Source organism: Neoarius graeffei, chromosome 4 (genome assembly GCF_027579695.1).
Source record: "Neoarius graeffei isolate fNeoGra1 chromosome 4, fNeoGra1.pri, whole genome shotgun sequence".
Taxonomy (NCBI): domain Eukaryota; kingdom Metazoa; phylum Chordata; class Actinopteri; order Siluriformes; family Ariidae; genus Neoarius; species Neoarius graeffei.
This window is the reverse complement of record NC_083572.1, coordinates 2,234,622-2,257,245: the sequence shown is the minus strand read 5'-3', so window position 1 is coordinate 2,257,245 and position 22,624 is coordinate 2,234,622. Positions and strand designations below refer to the sequence as shown.

Sequence of the window (22,624 nt, the reverse complement as noted above, 5' to 3'; positions counted from 1 at the left end):
GATAGAAATTAAGAAAAAACAATATATAATACACTCTACAATTAATGTACAAAATAGCAGTAGTACAATACAGTACAATAACGGAGAAGGTGCTAGAAGAGTCGCTCATGAGGTGAATATGACATTAGTGCAAATGAGCAATAGCAGCAGATACAGCAGTAATGCTAATGATTGTGGTGTGATGTGCAAACGGATGAGGTAGTTTTCTTGTGTGAATGAACGTGTTTACAGTCCAGGGGCAGGGGGTAGGTAGTGGATAGAGTTCAGTAACCTGACAGCCTGGTGGATGAAGCTGTTCAGCAGTTTTGTGGAGCCGGCGCAGAGGCTCCGGTACCTTTTCCCTGAGGGCAGGAGGCTGAAGAGTGAGTGTGAAGGGTGGGAGGTGTCACCAGCGATGCTGATGGCTCTGCGGGTGAGACGGGAGTGATAGATGTCCATAAGGGAGGGCTGAGGGGTACTGATGATCTTGCTGGCCGTGTTCACTATGCGTTGCAGAGTCTTCCAGCAGGAGGCAGTGCAGCCTCCGTACCATGCAGTGCTGCAGCCAGTGAGGACACTCTCAATGGTGCCCTTGTAGAAAGAGCACATGATGGGGGGTGGGACTCGTGCATTCCTCAGTTTGAGGAGGAAGTAGAGGCGAGTTTGAGCCTTCTTGGCCAGTGATGTGATGTTGTTGGACCAGGAGAGGTCCTCAGCGATGTGCACCCCTAGGAATTTGGTGCTGCTCACCCTCTCCACTGCAGCACCATCGATGGTCAGAGGGGGATGCTGTGAGTGACCTCTCCTGAAGTCGACTACAATCTCTTTGGTCTTCTCCACAGTCAGGACGAACGGACTCAAAAACTCCTTTGTCCCTCACGCCATCAGACTGTACAACTCCTCTCTGGGAGGGAGGAGGGGGAACAGAAGGAGCAGTAGCCTAGCCTGACAATAAGCAATACCGGACAATGTGCAATATAATGTGCAATATCTCTCCTGCCGCCCCCCCCACCTTTTTTTCTTCCCCCCTTCCCCCTTCCTCTCTTCCCCATATCTTATTATTTTATATTTGTATATGTAAATACTTAATTTATTTTAATTTATCTAGAAGTTTTCTCTATTTCTTTTCTCTGTTTATCTGTAATGATGCTGCTGGAATCTTAATTTCCCTGAGCGAACCCTCCCAAAGGGATCAATAAAGTTTTATCTAATCTAATCTATCTTTCTTGCTGTGAGGCGACCGTGTGAACCACTACACCACCGTGCTGCCGCTGCTATAATTAATTAATTAAAAAACAAACAGGGCGGCACGGTGGTGTAGTGGTTATCACTGTCGCCTCACAGCAACAAGGTCCGGGTTCGAGCCCCGTGGCCGGCGAGGGCCTTTCTGTGTGGAGTTTGCATGTTCTCCCCGTGTCCGCGTGGGTTTCCTCCGGGTGCTCCGGTTTCCCCCACAGTCCAAAGACATGCAGGTTAGGTTAACTGGTGACTCTAAATTGAGCGTAGGTGTGAATGTGAGTGTGAATGGTTGTCTGTGTCTATGTGTCAGCCCTGTGATGACCTGGCGACTTGTCCAGGGTGAACCCCGCCTTTCGCCCGTAGTCAGCTGGGATAGGATCCAGCTCGCCTGCGACCCTGTAGAACAGGATAAAGCGGCTACAGATAATGAGATGAGATGAGACTCCTACATTGTCTTAAAGTGTACACTTCCAATACTCGTCCCGATTTAATTACTGATATTCTTATGCTGCTGAACAACCTACATAGGAGAGGTTGTGAGGTATCATTTTTGTGGGTTCCTGCCCATATAGGTATACAGTAAAGGGGAATGAGGTAGTTGACCAACTGGCAAAAGAATATTTAAATAATGATGTGGTTACGTTGCCAGTTAGTCCAGGAAGGACTGAGTTGAGGAGCCAGCTTATGGAAAAAGTGTTCCAGACATGGCAAGCTCAATGGGACAAGGATTTAAAGGGGAGACACTTGTATTCAATCCAGCCTTCAGTAAATGCACATTGCACTCTATCAGGAGTCAGGTCCCAACAAGTGGTGCTGACCCGTCTCAGATTGGGACATTGCGCCCTAAACTCTACGTTACATCTGATTCATAAACACAGAGACGGATTATGCGAAGTGTGCAGAGTTCCTGAGACAGTTTCTCATGTTTTATTAGAGTGTGTGCAATATTGTGAGTTTAGATGTACATTTTTTAATGACTTGTCCGGCTTGGGTGTTACTACTGTTTCAAATCAAATCAAATCAAATCAAATCAAATCAAATCAAATCAAATCAAGTTTATTTGTACAGCGCTTTTAACAATTAACATTGTCGCAAAGCAGCTTTACAGAATTTGAACGACTTAAAATATGAGCTAATTTTATCCCTAATCTATCCCCAATGAGCAAGCCTGTGGCGACGGTGGCAAGGAAAAACTCCCTCAGACGACATGAGGAAGAAACCTCGAGAGGAACCAGACTCAAAAGGGAACCCATCCTCATTTGGGCAACAACAGACAGCCTGACTATAATATTAACAGTTTTAACAGGTATAACCCTCAACTGTCCTCATGGGGCCGTCCTTCACAGGAGCGGTGCGATAAAACTCCGACCAGACACAGGGCACCAGGATGGATCAAGCAGGTCCGAGGGGCAGAAGAGGCCAGCATCTCAATCCCAGGATCAACATGTAACTCAGAGGGACAGATGGGGGGGGGGGGGGGGGGGGGGGGGGGGAGAGAAAGAAAACACAGGTTGTTAGGTATGCCCTAAAAATGACAAGTATTAAATCTGTGTGGTAGGCTCGCAGAGACGAGAGTCTTTACATCAGGCATAACACACAACAATGGCATGTTAATATGGTAAAAAATATATCATGACCTGCTCTGGCTGGATGCTTGATTGGGTGATGGGAGCACACTCCTCAGCAATGATGAGATGCAGATGGGACCCTTAGGGCTGGCCAAGACAATTCAGTTACATTTCACCGGGTCTGGGACATGAGACAGAATGTCTGACGGCTGATTCCCTGCAGGCTACGATAGCCAGGCGAGGTCTCCACCCTCTCCACCAAAAGATTTCCTGTTGACTCCATGTAACTCAGAGGGACAGATTTGGGGTGGGGGAGGGGAGGGAAAGAAAACACAGGTTGTTAGGTATGCCCAATGTCACCTGAATAAGTAGGAGCAGTATACATATTGCACCGAGTACAAGCAGGGACTCCGGCAACTAACTATGACAGCATAACTAAAAGGGGAGAGCCAGAAGGTAACACAGGCATGAGGGAGCCCCGGGACATAAAGCAGCAGCCACTACACCGTCAACAAACTCGAGTGGGGACTGACAGCATCCATACATCCCAGTTTACTGTTTCCCTCCCTGTTCTGCTTCAACTGAAGGATTCTAAAGTTGCATCCAGTCTAGTTAGATTTTTAAAATCTTCTGGCCTTTACGCCAGAATCTAAGAGACTGATGGACTAGTAGTGGACTTAATTATCCTGTAGGTGGCGGTAATACACCGGATGGTGTACAATCCGCCATTATATCCTGAAGAAGAAGATGAGATGAGATTTTCTGCAAAACAAGATTTTTATTCGCTGCTCCATTTGTAGAGTGCTTACGGCTTTGGAGGATTGTGTGTGCGCACGTCACGCGTATTTACGGTAAGTGGGTCTGTGTGAGGAAACGAAACCTGAAGCGCCTCGGTGAAGTTCAGAGCTGGGAGAGAAGCTGCTGCTCAGCAACCTGTGAGTAAATCTAAACATTTAGTGGTTTTAAACCTAATATTTTAGTCTTGGTTTGTTAATAAGTGTTTGAATGAATGTTGAGGTTAATTTGAGGAGAAATGATTCAGTCAATCGCCTCGGTTCCTTCAGTTTCTGTTTGAACTCGGAAATGAAGCGACTCCTTATTTACACACTTTTACACACATTCACCTGTTTTTAATCTGTTTTTAATCTGTTTTCTTTCTAAACATTGTTTATTGTGTTATCAGGTGATTATATGGGGTTATAGTGTGTATATATGAGTTTAATGAGGAGTCCGTGTTTGTTTGTTTGTTTGTTTGTCAGAGGGTTATTTACACATTAATGGCACTAAAAGAACATCATGGCAGATTTTTGGTCAAATCTGATCTAAAGAAGCTTTAAAGCACAAACTCAGGGTTCCTCATAATTACTGCAGCTAAAATGGTGAAATATTGGAGGTGGTTTCAATCAAGTTGTTTATTTCAGAGTAACAGTTAAAACCAAAACAGTTGGGTTTCACCTCATTATGTCAAATTAACTCAGTTTTTATTCAATAACATACAAAATATTCCTGGAAGATGTTTCCGTGGATCACCGTGAACACTGCTGTCTCCATTTGTTCTGAGAATGTTGTGTGTGTGATGTGTTTACCTGCTCATCTCATCTCATCTCATCATCTGTAGCCGCTTTATCCTTCTACAGGGTCGCAGGCGAGCTGGAGCCTATCCCAGCTGACTACGGGCGAAAGGCGGGGTTCACCCTGGACAAGTCGCCAGGTCATCACAGGGCTGACACATAGACACAGACAACCATTCACACTCACATTCACACCTACGCTCAATTTAGAGTCACCAGTTAACCTAACCTGCATGTCTTTGGACTGTGGGGGAAACCGGAGCACCCGGAGGAAACCCACGCGGACACGGGGAGAACATGCAAACTCCGCACAGAAAGGCCCTCGCCGGCCACGGGGCTCGAACCCGGACCTTCTTGCTGTGAGGCGACAGTGCTAACCACTAACTGGTTCCTTTTTTTTATTGCAGTTTAAGTCTCAGCTTCTCACTGAAGTTTAATTTCTGCGCTTCTGCTGCAGGTGACGTTCTCCATCATGGCAGAAGTGACCGACTCTGTGGCTCTGCTGAGCCTTGAAGACGATCTGACCTGCAGCATCTGCTTGTGCCCTTTCGATGAGCCGGTGAGTCTGAACTGCGGTCACAGCTTCTGCCGCAGGTGTCTGGAGGAGACGTGGAACAGCGCGAGCTCCTATTACTGCCCACACTGCCGCGCTCACTACCTCACCAAGCCAGATCTGAAGAAGAACACGGTGCTCAGCGCAGTGGTCGACACCTTCAGGGCCAAAGCTGGAGCAGGGTCAGAAGGAGGGATGGACGCCAGCTTCGGTGCTGGTGGTGTGTCGCGCACATCACGCCCTGAGCCCAAGCCCATCATGTGCGACATGTGCAACGAGGCCAAGGCGGTGAAAACATGTCTGACATGCATCACGTCATTCTGCACAGAGCATGTCCGCCCTCACCAGGAGAACCCTCTGTTCCGTGCCCACGAGCTCTGCGAGCCGCTTTCCGACCTCGCTGAGCGGCTGTGTCCTGATCACGGGAAACTGATGGAATTCTACTGCGCACGCCATGAGAGGAGCATCTGCAGCAGCTGTTTGCAGCAGAGTCACAAGGAGTGTGGATTCTCCACCCCCAACGAACAGCGCATGAAGATAGAGGTGCTGTGTCACATTTTAAATAAATCTTAAAACTCCACCCTGATCGATTTGTATACACCATAAAACGCAAACTTCAGAAACATCCAAACTTTATTTTGTGATGAATTTCTGACATTTCCTATAATATTACCCACAATGCTGAGAGTGCTGTGGTGAGATTTAGCCCTTGTGTCATCGCTTTCTAAAGAGAGAGTGATGCAGCGGCACTTTAGTCTGTCCAGCTGTTTCACCTCTTCATCTGTACAAGCTTTCACGACGAAGTCCGCACTAATTCCACGCCGGGTTTCTTATTAATACGAGATTTTGTCCTCAACACCACGGATAACTGCACTAACATGAACACAGCGCCCCTCTGTGACGTCAGAGCAGCACACACTCGCTGACCTGTCACAGGAATAATCAGAACACAGCACCAACCGATGAATTAGCACTAAACACTTCGGTACAGACAGATTTGCTAAGTCGCAGGGTGGAGTTCGACTTGAACTCACGGTACGTGGATGTGACTCTGTAGGGGTGTTGTGTGAATGTTGTTGATCTGTTGTTGCTTTGATCAGTCTGAGCTGCAAGACAAGCTGAACATTCTGGAAAGGAAAACGGAGAAGAACCAGCTGGTCATAACGCAGATGAGGGAGCAGCAAGCGAAGCTCAAGGTGAGAGAGAGAGGAAAAAAACATTGTTTACTCACTCTTGCGTCAGTGGTGTGTTATTAGTGGGTGTTCCCTGTTTTGATAAGCAAAGTTAATGTAAAACTTATCTTCTTAATAATGTGTGTGAGAGAGCGAGAGATGTGTAAAGTCTTAGTCACATGTAAAGGAATGCTGTCAACCAAAAATGCCTTAAAAAATAATGAAATGCAGTGTTTCTACTTAAAATACTAGAACAGTAATCAGTGAGCCATAATAAATGAAATAAAGTCAGTATTTGGTGTGAGACGACCCTTTGCTTTAAAAAGTTTTTTATCCGTCTGAGGTCCAGTGAGGTCAGTTTTATGTGGAAATGATCTGTAGGTTTTCCTGAGCATCTTACAGAACCAGCTGCGGTTCTTCTGGACACTTTGACTGTCACACTCACTTCTTCATTTTACACCAAAATTTTGCACCAGTAGCCTTCATTATGTTTTCTTTTTTAATCTGAAAAGTGCTCTCTTATGGAATATGCTGCTCGGATATATTACAGACTTTTTTTTTTTTTGTCCCCCTTTCCTTTAACATTTAATTTTGTGCTGGAAAAAAAAATCTGAGCATTTGGAACTCTAAAATGTTTTTGTCATGTTTTGACTCGATGTAGAAGTCATAAAATAGAAATCTATAACATGAAAGTTTGTATGGGGGGAAAAAAAATAGGTGGGCTAAGACTTTTGCACAGAGAGCAGTTGATGATGCAGTGTGATGAAATTTCGAGGTATCCAGGAGTGAGAAAAACAGGAGGAACGAGATCTAATCCATTCCTTAACTGATTCCTTCTGCTAAACACTGACTGACCAATCACAGCTGAGCAACGGTAACTAAGGACAAGATTTACTCTTGACGCTATTGTTGTAGTCACGAGCCGACACCAGAAATGCATCATCTCTTAAACTGTAATAATAAAAACATCTCAACTCGTCAGAAAAATGTATTTCGCATATATTTTTTTTTTTTGTTCTTATCCTCTGCGTTATCTGAAACCTAGCAACTTCGAAATAGGCTTTAAGCTCCGCCCACTTCACCCTCACGTCATGTCATATATATCCCTGAAAATCTCATTTCCTCAAATATGCTGTTTACATCTCAGGTTATGTCTCAGCTAGGGTGACCACCTGTCCCGCATAGCGCGTACAGCATTTGAAGCCGAATTTATGCGTCCCGCAAATTCAGAACGTGTCCCGCATAATCGATGCTTGCTGAGGGGGATGTCGCTCTCCCCGGGCCACCCAGGCAGCCAAACGAATATTACTTGACATTTCAGCACACCACCGTCGCCACTATAGACTGTAGAACAAAACCACACACCCCTCACAACTGACTGGTTGTTGTCAACTTTTTGTTGTTGCCATGACACCGCACTCACGTGCACAGACAGTGACGAGGGACGCAGGTGAAACGCATGCATTGCTTTCATATTAAAAAATGGAGAAAGGGAGATGGCAGGTGAGGCACCGCCACCTCCAGTTAAAAAGAGAAGGTGTATGTACAGGAAAGAGTGGGGAAATGAATATTTGTGGCTGAAAGGGGTTGAGGGGGATACCGAGAGGGCTTTTTGTGACCTTTGCAAAACATCTTTCTCAGTCGGACATGGCGGGGAATACGATGTGAAACGACACAGGCTCGCGGAGACTCACAAGAAACGTGTGCAACAGAAAGAAACGTCTTTCCTCCGACCTAAAAACGACTCTCTAGCTGACAAAGTGACTGCGGTTGTGAGTTAAGAGACTTTTTTTTTTACTGTTTCTGTGGTGCTGAGCCACTACAATTCCTGTTAATCCACTGAAAACTAAATGGAGACTTGTCACTATTCCTGCTGTTCTGATGCACTGCAAAGCCTCAGACTCAATATTATATTATGATTGATTTAAAGTGAATGAATTGTAATGGAAAATAAATAAAATTGAGTAGCTTCAGGGCGGCACGGTGGTGTAGTGGTTAGCGCTGTCGCCTCACAGCAAGAAGGTCTGGGTTCGAGCCCCGTGGCCGGCGAGGGCCTTTCTGTGCGGAGTTTGCATGTTCTCCCCGTGTCCGCGTGGGTTTCCTCCGGGTGCTCCGGTTTCCCCCACAGTCCAAAGACATGCAGGTTAGGTTAACTGGTGACTCTAAATTGAGCGTAGGTGTGAATGTGAGTGTGAATGGTTGTCTGTGTCTATGTGTCAGCCCTGTGATGACCTGGCGACTTGTCCAGGGTGAACCCCGCCTTTCGCCCGTAGTCAGCTGGGATAGGATCCAGCTTGCCTGCGACCCTGTAGAAGGATAAAGCGGCTACAGATAATGAGATGAGATGAGTAGCTTCAGTAAATCATAAGTGAAAATGTGTCTGTCAAGTCATTGAATGGTCAAAATATTATGTTTTATTTAAAAAAAAAAACACATTTGGTGGCCTGTTCATGACCATACATCATCAATAACAGCAGAATAGGGTATTATTGATATACCATGTAAGGTAGTATGTGCTAGAAATGGGTAAACCACTATCTGTGAGTCTTCCAGCGGCCGGCGCGGCGCAGTGGGGGCGGCGTCCCACACTGTCCCTCAAAAACATACCCCTTGCCCCCCCTTGGGCTTATGAGCAGGTGGTCACCCTAGTCTCAGCTCGTCATCGTTTCCAGGTGGTGTTCATCCAATTATGATGATTTCATTCCAATTTCATTAATTACAGTTGAATAATTAAATTATAGAAAGCTTTCCAAAAAAAACCCTGTTATGTTAGTCTTCTTTACAGTCAAATAAATATTTTAATTCTTAAAGGAAACAGATTTTTGGTTTTGTCAAGGTTGCAGATTTGTCTGGGGACGTGTAATTTAAAAAAAAAACCTCCAATATAAGAATATTTGTACATTTTAAAGATTGTCATATAAATTATGTATTTTTTAAAAATTACTATAGTCACCTGTAGTGTCTAGCGTTCGTTAATTAGAAATTTTAATTCACACTTGCAATTCAGATCTTCACAGTTGATCTGCTCGGCTCAGGTTGTCTGAGGTAGCAACAGTAACCAAGGATGGGCGGGGCTTAGGGTTTTTTTGTATATAGGTGATCACACTGTTTGTTTGTGATCTACAAATTGTTTGTGATTTAAGAAGCATCCAGAGCGAAGCTGCGTGTGTTTTCTGGACGCTGACCCATGCTGGCATTCTCCTGCAGGAAATGGCGGTGATGCGTAAACGCGCTCTGGAGGCGGAGTATCAGCAGATCCGTGAGCTGCTGCTGAAGGACGAGCAAGAGGCCATAGACGCTGTGGAGAAAGACCTGGAGACCGGCAACAGCAAGCTCAACACCCTCATAAAGAAATTCAGCCAGAACATCGAGAAGATGAGCTCCACCAGAGCTGAGATCAACAACCTGCTGGCCAAATCCCACTCTCTGGATTTCTTACAGGTGAGCACCGTGTGCAGATGTGTAAAGTGCACAACGTCAGTACGCGTTTGCATTTTTGCCTTGTTTTGTGTTTAATGATGCGAGTGATATCAAAGACGGGAACGTCCGGGAGACGCGGCGGCTCGTTCCTGTCTGAAGCACAAGCAGAGCCGTGAACCTGAATCAACTGGATGATGAGAGAAGCAATGTTTTTGAATTATGATTGCTCCTCTCTGATGCAGGCGTCTGTTGAAATGCCGTCTGTGGTGAACTTTGACCCTTACTCACCGCGAATCAACCTGGACTCCAAGCGCACCATCGCATATCACAGCAACATCGTTAACCTGAAGGAGCAGATTCATAAAATTCTGCGTGAGCCCGTGGAGAACAGGATTTCCTTCCTCAAACCAGGTGTGTGTTTGGTCTTTGTATTGTTGTGTATCAGGCCTGGAATTCCGTCATTTTAGGGGCGGGGCCACTTGGCCTTTTGTGCTGTCAATTTTTTGAGGGCACGAAGGCCAAAAGCCAGGGCACCGAGGACATAAAATAAAACAATGATTATGAGTTCACGTCTATAATGAATTTAATTTAAGGACTAATGACTCTTCTGGGGAAGATTGGAGTCTCAGTCGAAGCTATCAAGCAAGTAAAGAAACGTCTCCTACACTATTATGTCTGAAGATAAGAAAATGTTCAACACATCTAAACATATCAATCCATCACTCACTTCAAAAACTGTAAAACTTATTAAACCTATATCCTCCCATCATTTTTGTTCAATTGACACCGAATGTGCGAGAGCATCTTCAGACTGTACTACTACACAGATTTTTGATTCATCAAAATTGAGCCTGGAGTTCATCAAGATGTTTGACTGTAAATGGAACATATACGAGCATGTATATGAAAATGTTAATGTTGTAATGACTCCAAAAACAATGAGGGAAAATCTCTTGCGATGGTGATCTCGTCAAGATGGCAGCAGTTACACTTCGGTTAAACAGCAAAAAGAAACGTACAATACTAGTAACAAACAATGCTAACTGCATAAATTTAAAAAAGTGGCTATGAACAGACAACAGCACATATCACGTATCGTATTACGGCAGGAACAAGCAGTAGGAGCATCCATGACCTTACGCTAGGGCTGCGTACCGGTACTGTGTACCGTGAAAATCGATTCGGTACAGGTCCAAAATACCGGACCATGAAGTACCGGTACTGTACCGATTATACATTTACACCAAGTATCTGCTTATTTTGTGACTGAAGATGCGTAAATCCTACAACCAAGACGAAAATTTAGCACTGGAAAAGACGTAAAATGCCGCGTTGAAACTTGAAATCGGAGCCATCTTTGATTTGAGAGCCTCTCGCCACAGTCTCACGAGACATTGCGAGAGCTTGGCTGATCCAGCGTTCTGATTGGTCAAAAAGACTCAAAAGCAGGGCAGCCATTTTTTCCTTTGCTGGCATTGGTGGCCTTTGTTGCTTTGTGTAATTTTGCCGCGCAAGTTAAAGGCCGCGGACTGCGCGTAGTCTGTAGTACTCTAGTGTAGTCACTTCTCGCTGTGAGACAACTTATGACTTTTTGTCCCAAGTTAACTGAGAGGGTGACTGAGAAGTGAGGTAGGAAACCTAGTTATGTTCAGTTTTCTTTGAATAAAGATGCTGACAAGTTGTCAACAGTTTATTAACGTTTCTGTCATTTATTGAAGAAGTTCAGAAGAACACATGTTAATTTGTCAAATTGTTCAGGTACCAGTCCAGGCCTGTACCTAAACCTCCGTACCAGTACCTGTACCTGATGTTACGTTTAGGTACGCAGCCCTACCTTACGTTTAAAGCTCGACAAAGGAAAAACTTGACAGCAAGCTAATTAGCATTTGTTAGCAGCTACAGTCGGTACTCGGCATGTTAAAAGTGGGTCAATGTTGTAACGACAATGTTACTGTACAAGCAATGCTTATTTAACGGTAACAAACTTAAGCCCTATATGTTGAAATTCCTCTCTTATTCGTTCGTTAATTTATCACACAGTCTTACCTCAGTCAACTTCTTCCCTCCTTCTGTGAAAATTCAACGTCTCAGACGCGGACACGAGTGGGCGGGGGATGCGTTTGATTAAGTCTCCTGGTTGGCTGGTGATAGATTGGTGTCGTCATAGCGCATCGGAGCGGTTCACGCCAGGCTCGAGTCCGATCCACCATTAATGAGTTGCCCAATAAGAATCCAGAATGTCATCAAAAGACAACGTATTTTTTTTTCTCAGTAGACGCAGGTGATGTTAAAGCCTATTGGCAGTCACGAGGCAGACTACAAAACCGCAGGGCATCAAGGCCACTGTGGCCTTACGGCAGATATTTTTTTCCAAGGGCACAAGGCTAAATTGACAGGGCCCTCGTGAAATTCCTGCCCTGGTTGTGTGAGTGCATGCGTTGAGCTCTGCTATTGAAATGCTTTACGGATTTTGAAAAGCCGGGTCCTGATGAAGGCGACACGAGTTCCAAACAGAAAAAAAAAAGGATAAAAATCTGATTTGGTGAAATCTGCCGTAAAGCTGGTCAGACTAGCATAAACACGGCTGATCCTGATGATCTCGCTGTAGGTTTCTCTCCTCCGTAATTCACATTATTGAACACTGAGCTGATCGGAGGTGATGCGACTCGAACCGTTTTTCTTCAGAGGCGCACTACGTAGGATTTACCAAGCATTTATTAGAATGTATTCCAGTTACTTCTAAAATGTTGTCATCTACTAGGCGTGTAACGATGTATCGTGCGAGGATCAATTGCGATACAAATTTATGACTGTGAGTCAATGAAATAAAAAATGATTGGTGATGATTATCAGGCTGTGTAATCTTAGGTTTTCCTGGATGTGATTGTGTTGCTCAGACAGCAGAGGACGCACATAACGTACAGTAGCTGAAATACACGTGACTTCACTGTATGCAGAAGTAACACAGCTCTAATGCTGTGAAAACACACACATTAAACAGATCTAAAGTGTGAAAGAGCTACTGTATGATTGTACAAATAGATTTAACAAGAAATCAGAGCTTCCTCTCTCTCTCTCGCTCGCTCTCATTACAGACTGCTGAAAGATAAAGAAAAGAGAAGCAAATGGAGGCAGAACAAATGTTCATAAAAGTTTATTAAGAAAAGGGATATTTATTATTAACTTTTCATTTTTAATAAAGGAAACAGTTTAGTTAACAGGCGATTATATTTTACTCCAACCTTTACACGTGTGGGTAAATAATTATTGTTGGTTATTAAGAAAATGAAACCTTTTTTTTTTTTATTTAACAAAAGGAATATTTAAGGTGGCGGCACGGTGGTGTAGTGGTTAGCGCTGTCGCCTCACAGCAAGAAGGTCCTGGGTTCGAGCCCCGGGGCCGGCGAGGGCCTTTCTGTGTGGAGTTTGCATGTTCTCCCCGTGTCCGCGTGGGTTTCCTCCGGGTGCTCCGGTTTCCCCCACAGTCCAAAGACATGCAGGTTAGGTTAACTGGTGACTCTAAATTAAGCGTAGGTGTGAATGTGAGTGTGAATGGTTGTCTGTGTCTATGTGTCAGCCCTGTGATGACCTGGCGACTTGTCCAGGGTGAACCCCGCCTTTCACCCGTAGTCAGCTGGGATAGGATCCAGCTTGCCTGCGACCCTGTAGAAGGATAAAGCGGCTACAGATAATGAGATGAGATGAATATTTAAGGTGATAAAGAATAGGAAAGTAAAATATTGTGATATTGAACCATGAATTGGGTGAATTGTTACACACCTATAATCTAGAACCGGTTGAAGTCAGGGTCAGATAAGGAAGGGAAGCTACCTGAGGAAGAGCAGCAATTACAAAAGAAGAGCAGGGGAAAGCCGAAGCCCTCCAAAGGCAGTGAAGAGACGTAACGGTGTAACAGATATAAACAATATCTGTTTGGGCGGCACGGTGGTGTAGTGGTTAGCGCTGTCGCCTCACAGCAAGAAGGTTCTGGGTTCGAGCCCTGTGGCCGGCGAGGGCCTTTCTGTGCGGAGTTTGCATGTTCTCCCCGTGTCCGCGTGGGTTTCCTCCGGGTGCTCCGGTTTCCCCCACAGTCCAAAGACATGCAGGTTAGGTTAATATGGGCGGCCTTGGGCTGAGGTGCCCTTGAGTGAGGCACTGAACTCCCAACTGCTCCCTGGGTGCTGTTAGCATGGCTGCCCACTGCTCTGGGTGTGTGTGTGTGTGTTCACTGCTTCAGATGGGTTAAATGCAGACAGGAAATTTCACAAGTGTGTGATGAATAAAGTTGTGCTTTCTTTCTTATCAACACAACTGAGCGCGGTATTTACGCAGCCTGTCCTGATCTCATTTTGCTTAATGCTTTTGTTTATTTGATGAGCTTATCTCACTCTCCTTTGCGTTTTCTTGCGCCAAATAATAATCATGGTCCTCTGTTTGTCAAAATTCGGGTTCTAAAAATCATAATCCAGCACTTTCTGCTTTTATCTTCTTTTGTAGCAGAAATGCATTCTATCGAGGTTTGTCTGTTCTGGGCTTCTGTAGAAACATGGTGGTGTAACAGAACATAATTATGACTACTCTGTTCCATTTCTGCTAATAAAATCTCTCTCAATCCTGTCTAGTGCACCTTTTACCAAATATTTCAGGGGTGTGGTTTATCTTAAAATGGACCAAAGTGTGTGTTTTGTGCTTTAGGTGCCGGTGGAGCTTCAGTTAATCAGCCAAACCTGAAGGAACCAGGTGAGTGTTACAGTAAATAATAATCACAGTATTATAATAAACATAGCTACAAACAGCGATCTGCGGGGTCCAAGCACCGGTCACAAATAGCGCCTTTAGTGGCCAGTTCTATCTAAAGTAAACAGAACATTACATAAGAGATTTGGGTTTTGTGACGGTAGCTCAGTGCTGAAAGCTAATTGGCTGGCCATGTCACAGGAAATGTACTGACTGTGTGATTACTGCAATAAATTTATCAAAACTAACCCCGCCCCCTATCAGTAACCACGCTCACGTCATCCTAGACGTCTTTTCCTGAGCTAGCCGTTTACATTTTGTGCAAATCAATCTGCTACATCACGAGATACAGGTGGGTAGAGTAAATGAAGCTCCGCCCTTTCAAGGATCGATTGGAATGTGGCAGCCATATTGTTTTCGTCTCAACATGTTTTAGATCAGTAATAAGGCTCAGACTCGACTCAGTGGTTTGACCTCAAACCAATTTGTAAAGACGACAAATATCCTGAACGTTTTCATATTCTGCAAATGATTTTAAAATGTGAGTGGGCGGAGCTTCAAAGGGCACATGAGAATTTCGAGCCGAACACCCCGACGCAGAATGGTTTGTCTCTGATTTTTTTTTTTTTTTCTAATTTTCTCATCACCATATACCAGCATGCAAATAAAATGCCACATTTATGATATATTTGTTTTTATCCACACCCCATTCAAGGTTCTACCCTAGGTGAAGCTTCAGGAACCCCGAGCTCTGGATCACAGCCCAAAGGCGCTCCTGGAGGAGCGAGAAAAAAATCTCAGCCTAGTAAGATATGAAGGATAATTCCTACACATTCACTTCCTGGCGTGAAGAATTCCTACATTGTTCAGGCTTCCTTTAAATACAATCATCCTACAGAGCAAAACTTTCTGCAGTGTGTTGTTCAGACCATTTAATGTCTGTGTTTTAAAGGGGATAAAAAGGAGAACCGAGATCACAAAGATCACAAAGCAGAACGTAAGTCCAAGCAGGAGAAACAAACTCGGATACAGTTTGTTTTTCTTTTCAAAAGCACAGAATTGTAAAAGTTCCTATCCTTGTTTGTTGGTGTATTTTAGAGCTGCACTGCTTTGTTATAGCGCCCCCTGGTGGTGCACCTCTCTGCAGAAAGTTTCAGCATGATTCCAAAATCACAATAAATCAGAAACCTTGATTGGAAAAAACTCCTCTATCAGCAAAATGGTTTCTCGTCATTCAGATCTTGCTTTTAATCACCATCACTGTTTATTTAATTATAAGCAGGAGATGTTTAAATTTTAGCAAAATGATACATTTTCAGGCGTTAGGACGGAGTTTCACATCCAACGAAAGAAGGTGAGAATAGGAATTGAGAAAGAAGGAAGGAAAAAAAGAACAGAAGGAAATAAGGGAAGAAACAAAAACAAGAAAAGAGAGAAAGAAGTAGCAACACAAAAAGCATCACCTTCTTGCATGCTCATTAGGGATACACTACCGTTCAAAAGTTTGGGGTCACCCAGACAATTTTGTGTTTTCCATGAAAAGTCACACTTTTATTTCCCACCATAAGTTGTAAAATGATTAGAAAATATAGTCGAGACATTTTTCTGGCCATTTTGAGCATTTAATCGACCCCACAAATGTGATGCTCCAGAAACTCAATCTGCTCAAAGGAAGGTCAGTTTTATAGCTTCTCTAAAGAGCTCAACTGTTTTCAGCTGTGCTAACATGATTGTACAAGGGTTTTCTAATCATCCATTAGCCTTCTGAGGCAATGAGCAAACACATTGTACCATTAGAACACTGGAGTGAGAGTTGCTGGAAATGGGCCTCTATACACCTATGGAGATATTGCACCAAAAACCAGACATTTGCAGCTAGAATAGTCATTTACCACATTAGCAATGGATAGAGTGGATTTCTGATTAGTTTAAAGTGAAAAGAACAGCGCTTTTCTTTCAAAAATAAGGACATTTCAAAGTGACCCCAAACTTTTGAACGGTAGTGTACATTTTATAAATTCATGTGTAAAGTTTATATTGGGAATATTTTATTTCTGTAAAGCTGCTTTGTGACAGTTTTTATTGTTACAAGCGCTATACAAATAAAATTGAATTGGAAAAAGAGTATGAATGAATGAGGGCTCCAGTAACAGTGTTTGGACTCCTGATGACTTGAGGTTCACATCCATGGAAAGAAAGAAGGAACAAAATGAAAGAAGGAAAAAAGAAAGTATTAGTACCATTTAAGAAAAAAGAGAGTAATAGAAAGAAAGACTCAATGAAAACAAGGAGGAGCATAATAAGGGGGACAGAAGGAAGTGCGTTGGTTGGTTCATTGATTAGATAGAACATTGCAGCCATTTGGCTGAATTACATTTAAGTTAGCAAATGCATAAAGAAAGAAAAAATGATTTTATAAAAAAAATCGGTTGATTGGTTGGTAGGTAATGAGCTCATGAAAGCGTCATGTCCATGCGTTTGTGTCTCATAGTTCTTTTTTCTGTCCAGGAGCTAATAAAGGTTCTAATAAAGGAATGAATCCAGCGTTATCCAAGAGCATGGACAATCTGGATAATCTGACTAAAAGACCTTTTATCGCAGGTAGGAACAGGAATGCTCATGTTCTGTGCAGTTCATATATCAGATCACAGACAAACGGAGAACCGAGGAAACGGCACACTACTGTACATTTACAGAAAAAACCCCGAGGCCTCAAATTGTGCGTTATGCACTAGATACAAAGAACCCAAACGAAGACCTGACGACACGTGTAACGGGTAGCAGCAGCTCCAGATGGAAATCCTCGTGCACTACAGTGCTGTGGTTCTGAATCTACGTTAAAGTTTCACGAAGGATAATCTGCTTAAAAAAAAATGCCTGAATTAACAATTAATTGTTAAATATGTTTAGAAAGTCACTCCAAGTCTTGAGTGTATGAGTTTCTTTTCCAGAATTGTACTGGAAAGACTGAAGGTTACTCTTCTTTAGCCATGTGATTAGTCATGTGACTGTGTGAGATGCACTGGTACAAAGCACTAACGTGCACCGTGTCATTAACTTCTGCCTTTTTTTTTTTTTGCTGAGTTATTTATTTGGATGTATAATTTTTGATAACGATGTTTCTTGTCTCTGTCTCGTCAGTTCCGGTTGATATGAGTTCAGCAACCATCAACGCTGCGACCAGAAGTGACCTGCTGAAGTGTGAGTGACTCACAGTAAAATAATAATAATCCACCCGGGTTTGCTTTAGTTCTGATTGGATACAGATGTGTATGAACTAAACTGTGTGTCCAGATGCTGCCACGCTGACCTTTGACATCAGGACGGCGCATAAACGAGTGGTGCTCTCTGAGCACAACACCAAGGCATCTGTATCAGACGAGCCGTCTGCATATCCAGACATCCCGCCTCGCTTCACCGTGTGCTCGCAGGTATTAAACAGTGACCTCACAATTATTACATATTTAACAAATGGTCAGGTTATTAGACCAAATATCCGTAACGCATGCTTTATACGCATCACTTCCTGTTTCTTTCTCGCAGGTGCTCTGTCATCAGAGCTTTTCTCGCGGCTGCCATTACTGGGAGGTCAAACTGAGCAGCAGTAACTTCTGTGGTTTGGGTCTGGCGTACGCCTCCATCGATCGGAAAGGTCCGTCTAGCCGCCTGGGCCGTAACGCGCAGTCCTGGTGCATCGAGTGGTTTAACGTCAAGCTTTCGGCGTGGCATAACAGCGGCGAGACCGTGCTGGCCAACCCGAACCCGAAGCGCGTCGGCGTCTTACTCGACTGCAATAACGGTACCGCCACCTTCTACAACGTGCAGGACCGCGCGTACCCCTTGCACACCTTCGTCTTTCCTTTCTCTGAGGCCGTGTATCCAGCTTTCTGGATCTTCTCCAGCGGGTCGGCCATTACCCTTTGCAAACTGAGTAATTAACAGCGCTTTATAACCGTGTGGTGGTGGGCGGCGGTATACGGGTGTAAATAACGTTAAAAATATAGTGTTCGGCAAATTTGCTCTAAAATAACTCGCAATGTATTCCTGGAAAAAAAAAAGGTTTAAAAAGATTTTTCTCATAACAATCGAAACACTCTCTGGTGATTGTAGGACGTTACTGATGTTTCGTTTAATGCGGTGGCTGAAGTTAAAGGTGCTGACTGCATCTGAAACTTTCAAATGTTTTTATTGCACGTGGCGTTTTCCTCTGTCTTGCACGAACAATCATGCAGACGAACGGGATGTGATCATTTTGATCTCCTGAGGGTCATTTTTTTTCTTCTCCATTTTGGCAGTTTTCCTCCCTCTTGAGGTAAACAGGAAGCTTTAACTAATTAGCATAACCAAGACGGTGACGCCGTCGCCAAGAAGCCCGTGCACGCTAAGATTGATTCTAAGGTAGCTAAGCGCTAGCTAGAATGATTTCATTATCTATCCAGTAAAACGACCCGTCCTCTAACCTTACTCTATCTTGTAGTTGCACTCACTAGACGGGCTTTCTTTCTCTTTTCCGCTGGCTTTTAGCTGGTAGGAGAGCCGAGCCCGCTCAGACACGCCCCACAGTGGTCATGTGATGTGACCTATTCTTGCTTGCTTGCTTCAGTGATGTCTGGAATTGTAAAACGTGGGATGCTTTTTATCTCGGCAAAACATTTAGACACAGGATACTGTGTGTGTGTGTGTGTGTGTGCTGCAGCACAACATCTCAAAACTCCAACAGCATTAGCAACAGAAATGGAACGTTTTACCCAGAATTCAACTTTGCAGTCAGAACCTTTTAACTCGCAAGGAGCTGTGAATTGCAGAGCAAGATCGCAGTTCACCTGACGTTCATGCTGGCTACGTGCAATTTTCTACGTTCATCTGCAACAGGTGACAGCGAGCATTTTCTCGGTTCTAAATAAATCGGAGAACGCGTTAAACAAGCAGCAAATACAAACTTCTTGCGGTTCGACGTTTCTTCAGTTCCATACTCAGAACTTTTAGTTCTGATTTACTGTTTAAACCGCTGCAGAAATTCTGTCATACAGTAAACGCCTGTCGTTAAATGTGTGTCGAGGTGTCCTGAAAACCCTTAGAAGGAAGTAGCAGAGATCGCTGTTGGTTGATCCAGATCTCATCCTGTAAGGAAGGCCACGCCCACTAGAGACAAACTACAAGGGATATGAGTGACTTGTCACATTCTAGCGTGAACGCAGGATAAATCAGCTTGGGTTTGTAACTTTTGGATGAGATACAACACTACAGGTTTAAGACGATATTAACTGATATTTTTATCAATCGCCTGCCTGCCTGCCTGCTGTTCCTCGCTGATGATCAGCTCTTGTTTGTTCATTGAGGTTTAAGCTTCACCCTCCACTTCACAAACAAGTTTTACTGCCAGTAGACAAACCAGGGCGAAGTCCACAGCTTGCGTGCTCGAGAGCAGAAAAATCAATAACCAGCTCGGTGACCGTGATCATGGAACAGCTGTGGGACATGAACATCTTACTTTACATGTCTTACTTTACATGGTGTGAAAGTTGGCACCCTGTTGGCATTTTATTGCCTTGAACGTATGGGTGCTTTATTTCTCTCACACACACACACACACACACACACACGACGTGCCACACCCCAGGAAGGACATTACATTCCTGGACTCGAGAGTGACGTCACAGTTTAAAATGGAGCACAAACAGGCATGTTCAGTTTTCATTAATAATAATAATATCAATAAAATCAGTGTCATTAGATTTCCCAAATATAATCTGCTAAAGTGAAGTATGGAATTTGTTTTTTCCTCAAGAAATACGTACAGTTTGTTTTATTTTTTCACTTTCATACGCTGACTTCTAAACAGGACTGATTTTACCCTACATGGATCTGAGGGATCCCGTAAGGATTTCTCTTTAGGACGCTTTTTTCCGAGTTCACTCTTAGAAGATTTCAAAGCCTTAAAGGTCTTTCAGTTGTCGAACCCCTTGATGGTTTCATGTAAAACCTGAGAACACAAGACAGGGTTCCAGCTGGAATAGGTGAGTCGGTGCCATGCGTGTCGTGTAAAATAATGAAATTTCAGGAGTTTTCTTTTTTCCAGTCCATAAAGGAAACCCTCTGGAGAAACCTTGGATGGTTCTATGTATGTAGAGTTTCCTTTTAGAAAGGGCTCCAGTTTGAAGCACTTTCAGGAAACCAGTAACTCTTGAGAACCATTTTGTTTCTGAGGGAATGATTTCCAGTGTCATGTAGAGCTTTAAAACATGGAAAGAACAACCTTTTTAGGAAGCTAAGAACCCTTCATTATCCAGTGACTCTTAAAGTGGAGAGGTGGAATGGAGTAAAGAAGGGAGAGAAGATTTAGCTCGGTTCTGTCAACTGAGTAAAGTTTTAAAATCTGTAAAATAAAAAAAAATTCTGTTCTTAGAACCTTTAGAAACTTTATAGGTTTTCTGTGTGATGGACAAGAACCCCTCACTATCAAGGGAACCTTTATTTCTAAGGATCTAGATCCCAGTTGGACTGGAACTGGAACAGCTGTTTATAGCTGCTCCAACTCGATCCATGGAGTGTGATGGGAATAAACCAGCTGTGCTCTTGTGTTAATTTTGACCTCCTGAGCAGATGCTGTGAATTTGTTCTCCCGTCTTCACCAAAATCAGACTGTGTATTAGAGAGGAGTAAACACGAACACAGGCGTGCACTTACTTTTGTCCTTTCACACCCCAAAGCTGAGATTGGAGCGTTTGTGTGCTGGAACGGTCCATATATGGAGTGGGAGGTAACACTTTATAGCAGCTATAAACAACTTTTTTTTTTTTATTAATGTAACATGACTGCATTTTTGCATTGACATCGTGCTTTGTAGAAACCTCGTCGAGCATTGTGATTAGGCATGTAACGGTTCATCAAATTCCCGATACGATTTTCCCATGATATTTTTAAAGAAAAAAAATTAATAAAAATAAATGGAGAATTTTATTACCAAAAATGCGTCATTTGTTTTCCTATTCTTTATCAACTTATTCCTTTTGTTAAATAAAAACCTGTTTCATTTTCTTAATAACCAACAATAATTTCCCCACAGTTGTAAATGTTTGAGTAAAATATAATCACCTATTAACTAAAACATGACTTTCATTTTTAATAAAAGGAATAAATGAATTCCTTTTATGCATGAACTTCTGTAAACGTTTGTACTTCCTCCATTTGCTTCTCTTTTCTTCATCTTTCAGCAGTCTGTAAAAAAAGAGCAAGAGAGCTCTGATTTCTTGTTATACTTTGTACACGGTATAGCTGTGTTACTTCCACTTATGGTGAAGTCGCTCATCTTCCCGCTATTGTATGTTATGTGCACTCTCTGCTGTCTAAACAGCTTGGAAAAACTAAGATTCTTATATCTCAGCCTGGTACTCATAATTCATTTTTTTTTTTATTTCAATTCACATCATAAATTTGTATTGTGAGTTATCGTCGCACAATATATCGTTACATGCCTAATTGTGATTCCATATTTTTATCATATCTTGTGGAATGGAAAGCAGGATTACTGATTATCGGGACATGCCTGATTTATAAACGCTCCATTGTAGACGAACACATCTTTAAGGCTGTTTTGTCACGTTGAAGGCGTTTAAAATTTAAAGTTTCTATCTGACTAGCTTGTGATTAATGAGCTGTTAAGATTCAAAGCTTTCAAAATGTCCGGTACAACTTTAGAAAACGCTCGGACACCCGCTGAGGACTGTATGAATTTTGCGTTCATATGTGCTCCGATTTCACCGAGAGCTCGCGTCAGACACGGCTGATAATTCCGTTTAGGACAGCCTCTGATGAGCACGCAAACTGTGGAGCCTTTTCTTACTGATCCAGGATCAGCTCCAAACAGTCTGTGATGAGAGAAACTGGAGAAGAATCTCGTCTACTGATGCTGTTCAGAAGCAGAACCCGGGCAGACTCGATTAATGAACGTGGCTTTGTTGGCTCTTGTGGGTTTGATGCTTAATATTTTATGACCTTTAGTTCCTTTTGAGGTGTTTGGTCTCATTTTATCCCTATATAACTATATGTGCAGTATATTGTAGTTAAAGTGTGTGCAGTGTATTAATATATTACAATTCTACATAACACAAGGGTGTGGGAAAGATGCAGAAATCTTCCAGTCTCGGGTCGACCTTCACTTCTGAAATTCTCATGATGACGAAATAATGTTGTCTTTGGATTTTTTTTTTTTTTCCCATGAAGTACGATTTCTGTGCGGTAGATGAATTCATGATAAATATTTTTTTTTTTTTCCTGGTGTAATTGATCCAGTTAATCAGGACACACTGCTTTTGTTAAATGTGAATTATACTCATTTATATAACAATCATTACATTGAGTCTGTAATAAATACATTAAACTGTG

The 22,624-nt window shown here is 43.1% G+C and overlaps 1 protein-coding gene across 2 annotated transcripts; it reads left to right on the top strand.

The window, feature by feature from the left end:
* The first annotated feature begins 3,621 nt into the window (after nucleotides 1-3,621).
* Nucleotides 3,622-22,624, top strand: trim25 (tripartite motif containing 25). Of its 2 annotated transcripts, XM_060918591.1 has the most exons (12): nucleotides 3,622-3,721; nucleotides 4,815-5,453; nucleotides 6,011-6,106; nucleotides 9,290-9,523; nucleotides 9,745-9,913; nucleotides 14,198-14,242; nucleotides 14,955-15,044; nucleotides 15,192-15,236; nucleotides 16,748-16,840; nucleotides 17,381-17,440; nucleotides 17,534-17,670; nucleotides 17,783-22,624. In XM_060918591.1, exons 2-12 carry the CDS (start codon nucleotides 4,830-4,832, stop codon nucleotides 18,176-18,178), a joined length of 1,989 nt encoding a protein of 662 aa, XP_060774574.1. In that variant the 5' UTR covers nucleotides 3,622-3,721; nucleotides 4,815-4,829; the 3' UTR covers nucleotides 18,179-22,624. The 2 variants fall into 2 exon arrangements, with proteins under 2 accessions (XP_060774574.1, XP_060774575.1); XM_060918592.1 differs by lacking the exon at nucleotides 15,192-15,236.

Coding starts and splice junctions, on each gene's coding strand:
- trim25 (XM_060918591.1), top strand. CDS start 4,830: ATGGCAGAAGTGACCGACTCTGTGGCTCTGCTGAGCCTTGAAGACGAT. Junction 9,524..9,744: donor ACTCTCTGGATTTCTTACAG/GTGAGCACCGTG, acceptor TCTCTGATGCAG/GCGTCTGTTGAAATGCCGTC. Junction 14,243..14,954: donor GCCAAACCTGAAGGAACCAG/GTGAGTGTTACA, acceptor ACCCCATTCAAG/GTTCTACCCTAGGTGAAGCT.